Raw genomic sequence first — 6,039 nt, 5'->3', positions numbered from 1 at the left:
AGTAACAACACAGTACAGCACAATAGCTGCATCAGCATTCAGCACTCATCAGCAATAATCGAAGATTTGAAGTCACAATCTTCCTGACACCAAAGTCACAATCTTTTCTACTCACTCCATTCAGATACAAGGCTCACACGTGTTCATGGATCTGGGTTTTCTTCTTCAAGCTCTCATTCCATCATGGAACTCAGTTAGTAACTCTATTCATTCATTCACTATACCCCTTTTCATGAATTAGTTGATTCTTCAAATGTAATATGTAAAGTTTTAATCTTTTCACTATTTTGGAATGTGGGTCAGGCTTATTTGCTTCTGGGTTTCTTTGCTTACTTGGCCATTGCTGGATCCATTGTGCCGGGAAAAATTGTTCCTGGGGTTGTTCTTGCTGATGGAACTCGCCTTCATTATCGTTGCAATGGTTTGTTTCTAACATTCTAGTGCACTGTGCTTACAAAAATGTGGTTCATTTTAGAGTGATTTTAATGTGATATAGTTTCTCTAGTTTATGATAATCCTCAAATCATTGCTATAATGGCAACATATTTTTCCAAAGGATAGAGCTAGGAGAAGTGGAATTCTTAGAAAGAAATGAAAATGTATATGCTGTGTCTACGTAATTTGTTTCATTTTAGAGTGGCATAAGTTTAGTTTTTCACTTCATGGTCAGTCCTCAATGCTGTACCTGACAACATGTTTGTTCAATGGCCTGCCTATTAATAGAGGGAATCTTAGGAAAAGAAAAATCATATGTGATTTGTGAAAATTGCTTCAATGATTAGATTTTAATGATTTGAATGTATACATGATTTATAACAAAGATTATGATGATTTCTTATTTATGCTACTTATCATACCTAATGAGATAAGGCTTAGTCGTTGTTGCGGTATATTTATAATTTTAAGGATATTTGGCAAGTTGGTTCATATAAGATTCACAAGAATTCGAGTCTAGATTAACTTCATGTTCACATTTTCTCAGGTCTGGTCTCGCTTCTTCTGTTGGTTGCACTTCTTGGGATTAGTGCCAAGATGGGTTTTGTATCTCCTACTGTATGTGTTAATACGGATATTTTGCATTTTGCATCACGTTATGAATCATATGCTAGAATTAGAGTGGCACAGAATGACTTGTGGCAACTTTTGCAGGCTATATCTGAGAGAGGACTTGAGCTGCTGTCCACAACATTTGTCTTCAGTTTTCTTGTATGTACTTGTAAGGGTAGAATCTTATTTAGAACTTCAAAGTAATGGCATTCAGTAGTTCTTTTCATAGTCATGTCTGTTTGACCGTCTTTGATTCTGGTGTTGTAATCAAAGTTCTTCATTAGTTTACATTCTCCAATGTTGTTGCCTAGCTCATTTAGTCAACATTGAAGAATTTAGATACTAACACTTGTGTTAATGGAGTAGTGTTCAATTCAACATATGAATATGCTAGAATTGAAATATGAACAAATAACACATTCTTGAACTTAATAACAACGATGGAAGTCAAATCTTATCGGTATAAGGCTGGCTATGCATACCAATACACATTTGTTGAGATATTTCAAAAGCCAAATTTGGTACCTTGTTTGTTTTTATTGTTACTCTGCACTGCTTGATAATACCCTTTTTTGTTGTAATATTTTTTATAATCTCATATCAGGTGACTCTGGCACTTTATTTCGTGGGTTACAAGTCACGAAGTAAAGGTTCATCACTAAAGCCTCATATCACTGGAAACCTGATACATGATTGGTATGTCCTAAATATTAAAATTACTTTAATCGTTATGGCTTCTGTTTAAAGTTTGTGCTTTCTAATTAGTATGAAGTGTGAACATGGTTGATTTTACTTCCTTGATCATTGGAGAAATTGGATTTCCATGGTTAATCTTGTTTTGTGTTTTCTGTTTTACTTTAATAGGTGGTTTGGAATTCAACTGAATCCTCAGTTTATGGATATCGACCTCAAGTATGTTATCCACCCGATGTCATTCCTTGCTTGTTCTCATTTAATATGATTGCATAGGTGTATATAATTGCGAGTTATGATGGGGCAAAAAGCTTTCCTAGCTTGCAACGCTGCCAAAATTGTCAAATTGCAGATTTTTCGTGATTATTCTGAATACTATAGATATTCCTGCATATGTAATCGAATTGTCAAATCGCAGATTTTTCTTTGTTAGAGCTGGAATGATGGGGTGGCTGCTTATCAATTTATCCGTTCTTGCAAAGAGCGTTCAAGATGGTACTTTGAGCAAGTCAATGATTCTATTCCAGCTATTCTGTGCAGTAATCTCAATCTTGCATACTCTAGTTTCTTGAATGTCTTTTTTTTTTTTTTCTTTTAATAAGCACTAGTTTGGGTGTTTAATGAGTGATTTCCTTCACACTTATTCCAGTTATACATCTTGGACTACTTTGTGCATGAAGAGTACATGACATCAACGTAAGTGCATTGCGTCTCTCTAAAAAAAAAAAGAAAACATGTTTTCCTTGCAATATTTTCACTAAGTTATGAATTCATGATTGTGATATCTATACTGTTATTCATGTTGGATATAATTGCCTTTTATGATCTTATCTTTGAATTATTGTTTTTAGCTGGGACATAATTGCAGAGAGATTGGGCTTCATGTTGGTCTTTGGAGATTTAGTGTGGATTCCTTTTACTTTTAGCATACAGGTAATTGCTATAACTTAGCTTCCAACTTGCGATTTATTTGCGCCATCATGTATAGTACTTTTCCGTTTAACGCATAACATGTATTGACATGCTACGATTGCTGTCAGGGCTGGTGGCTCTTGGCGAACGAGGTGGAATTAACAACGGTAGCCATTATAGCTAATTGCCTTGTCTTCCTGATTGGGTACGTGTCTGTAATATCCAACCGCGAGTTCTATAATGCGCCACATACACTCTTGAAGTTACATAAATTCATAACATAAAATTATTGATCAAACTTTGCAGATACATGGTATTTCGAGGAGCAAACAAACAAAAACATGTATTCAAAAAGAATCCAAAGGCTCCTATTTGGGGTAAGCCTCCAAAAGTCATTGGTGGAAAGTTACTTGCTTCTGGTTATTGGTAAGATTTCATTTGATATCTATTTTCTGTTTCTCTTTTTTCTTTCTGCCTTCTGGATTTAAGGGGTAAAAACTAAAAACAAAATGAAGATTGCTTGGAGTAGATATGCATCTGCTTTCTTTCCATCTTTAACCTTACACATAATATGTGATTATCGATTAAGCGCTATCTAGAAAAAGAAAAATGAAAATCCCCATGTATGTTTATTTAGAAAGTCAATGAATTTAGTTCATGCTTGCCTAGGCTTTATGCATTACACATTATACAATACTCTTTCGGTTTTTCTGTCCATCTTTTGGTACATCCTTTAAATCAATGTATACCGAAAAGTAACAGTGACAGATAAAAGAGAACGGAGGTAGTAACATAGATCAAGTTCCTCTAAAGCGAGAAAGTGAGAGTCACACTTAAATCAAAATAGTGGAGCTCACACGTAATAAAAGTTACAAATTAACTGTGATTGATCCTTTACCTTATCACTTTTGAATTCTTCTTTTTTTTTTAGTAGCTAGTAACATGTTAGAACAATGTATATACACTTGATTCACTTTCTCATGGAAGCTATTAACACAAATTGTCGTCGTCGTTGTTGTTGTTGTTGAAGGGGTATTGCAAGACACTGTAATTACTTAGGTGACTTGCTTCTTGCACTCTCCTTTAGCTTACCTTGTGGGATAAGGTGATCTCATTAACTCATTTTCTTTGATTATTTCATTTTTTTACAAAGAAAATATGTCAAAACTTTTTAGCATAATTTACTCATTTTTGCAGTTCACCAGTTCCATACTTCTATCCAATATATCTTCTTATTTTGTTGATATGGAGAGAGAGAAGGGATGAATCTCGTTGTGCAGAGAAGTATAAAGAGATTTGGAGTGAGTATGAAAAACTTGTTCCATGGAGAATATTGCCATATGTGTATTAGAAAGAAAAGATGAAAAAGAAGGCTTCATTGTATTGGCTTTTGTATTTTTGTAGAATAGAAACTATTGATTAAACTTTTTATGGAGGAGTTTATTAATAAAACTCTTGTTTTATTTGATGAAAGTGAGATGGATATTTTAGCAAATTGGTCTCTTTTGTTTTTTCCTTATATTATTATTATTGGTAGCGTTGTAAGTGTGCGGAATGTTGAAGTTAGTTCCACATCAAAGAAAGCAATGAGTAGTAAGGAGTTTATAAGATGAGAGATCCATTAACTTGACACCTTAAGGTTTTGAGTTGCATGTGGTGTCTTCTCATCTTATATTCGAGCTTGATTAACAGGGTTCTATGGTCGGTCCGCGACCCCTGGATGCCGAAGGCGTCCTTGGGGTGATCTCGTAGTTCCTACGGGGTGGAGACGATGGGGTCGGTCCATGGATTTTCTTTCCTTTTGCCGCATTTCGTTCAAAGGGTTGAAGGGAGATAATGCGGCCTCACAAGGAATAGCCAATTTGCTTTTATCTCATGCCTTTCTTCGTTCATGGTTCGATATTCTGGTGTCCTAGGCGTAGAGGAACCACACCAATCCATCCCGAACTTGGTGGTTAAACTCCTCTTCGAAATCTCCCCAGTGGTCGAAAACTCTCCGCGGTTGGCCCAACAATTATTTGGTATATTTTCTACATGTTTTGATTTTGAACCAACTAAAGGGTATCTTCTTATCAAGATAGCTTGAATATAATGCAACTTTGGTTCCATTTGGATTAGCCTAGAAAAATGAAAGACAAGCTTGTCTAACAAAAAAAAATTATAAATTGAGAAAAAAAAATCAATTATAAGATTTTCATAATAGTAAGATTCTTAAAAGAAATAATATTCATAGCGAGTTAGGTTTTTACTTGATCATTAAAACCAGCTGATCCATTTAGGATTTTGATAACATATATTTGCATACAACTAATTAAGTTTTTTTATATTATGTAATGCTATTTTTATATTGAAATAATTTATTTTGATTTATATATACCTACACATAAAGAGGATTTGGGTAACGCTAGTTGAATTTTAGTCTTTTGTTAAATTTTTTTACACTCTTTACGAATTCTTTAATCAGAGTTATATTTTTTTTATTTATTGTGTTATATAAAAATTGATCTAAAAAAAATACTATTCACACCCCCTTCACTCACACACACTATAGGTATGTATGGTTGAAAAAAATTATAAATAATTCTTAAAAATTTTAAGATGAGAATATTATATTCCCATATTTAGTTAAAAGTTTAAAAAGTTATTCTTAAGCAAGTTTGATTTCAGATAATCAAAATATCATCATTTTAATTTCCACATTTTTCTTGATATATTTAATTCCCATGAGAATGAAATCTGAGTAACAAAATAATACTTGAACCACGTACCCCTATGAGTTTTTAAACTACATCCAGTTTTAGCTGGGACTTAAATCCAGATGCAACTTTAAAGAGGCATACAGATATGCCATCTGGGCTTCTGCTGTGATTTAGTTGAGGCTTTTTTTTTATCTCTGCGACCCAACCTGAATTAACCCAATCAACCCCAATCCCAAAAACGAAAACTTGAGCATTAAACAATAAAGATTTAACCAAGTTTGGTTGATCTAGTAGTTAACTCACTATTCCGTTTAAATAAATATTGGGGTTTGAATCTGTCTTTAGTTTATGAGCATATTTTAAAAATAGAATTTAGCTAAGAAAAATAATAGAAGATCATCGTAATTTATTGCTTTTAGTCATCAATTAATTATCAATGTTTAAAATATAAGATAAAGTATGTTGTTATATAACTAGACTAAAAAAATTGAATTAATGGCTAAGTAATAGGTTAGCCAACAATAAATTCTCATAATTTCCTAGCATTTCTCTTTAGCAAATATGTATTTTAAGACACATGATAATATTACTAATAGTAGAAGGTAAATTTTTTCAATAAACACAAAACAAATTCATTGAATTTTTTTTTTTATATTTTCAATAAAAAGAACTTCAATTTGTAATCTTA

General features: G+C 33.0%; 1 protein-coding gene across 3 annotated transcripts; it reads left to right on the top strand.

Moving 5' to 3' along the window:
- On the top strand, positions 9–4,147 carry LOC107626417 (delta(14)-sterol reductase). Of its 3 annotated transcripts, none has more exons than XM_016329295.2 (13): positions 9–193; positions 304–421; positions 983–1,053; positions 1,150–1,206; positions 1,652–1,743; positions 1,912–1,959; positions 2,159–2,279; positions 2,390–2,436; positions 2,592–2,673; positions 2,781–2,857; positions 2,959–3,078; positions 3,683–3,757; positions 3,850–4,147. In XM_016329295.2, the coding sequence occupies exons 1-13, from the start codon at positions 146–148 to the stop codon at positions 4,001–4,003; spliced, it is 1,110 nt and encodes a 369-aa protein (XP_016184781.1). In that variant the 5' UTR covers positions 9–145; the 3' UTR covers positions 4,004–4,147. The 3 variants fall into 3 exon arrangements, with proteins under 3 accessions (XP_016184781.1, XP_016184782.1, XP_020972381.1); XM_016329296.2 differs by having other exon boundaries at positions 1,150–1,216; XM_021116722.1 differs by lacking the exon at positions 3,683–3,757.

Source organism: Arachis ipaensis, chromosome B02 (genome assembly GCF_000816755.2).
Source record: "Arachis ipaensis cultivar K30076 chromosome B02, Araip1.1, whole genome shotgun sequence".
Taxonomy (NCBI): domain Eukaryota; kingdom Viridiplantae; phylum Streptophyta; class Magnoliopsida; order Fabales; family Fabaceae; genus Arachis; species Arachis ipaensis.
Note: the sequence above shows the minus strand (reverse complement) of the source record. Positions and strands in the feature narration are given on the sequence as shown.

Excerpts from the sequence above, each read along its gene's own strand:
- LOC107626417 (XM_016329295.2), top strand. The coding sequence starts at position 146 with ATGGATCTGGGTTTTCTTCTTCAAGCTCTCATTCCATCATGGAACTCA. Across the intron at positions 2,437-2,591 it reads GAAGAGTACATGACATCAAC|CTGGGACATAATTGCAGAGA; the intron begins GTAAGTGCATTG and ends TATTGTTTTTAG. Across the intron at positions 2,674-2,780 it reads CTTTTACTTTTAGCATACAG|GGCTGGTGGCTCTTGGCGAA; the intron begins GTAATTGCTATA and ends GATTGCTGTCAG.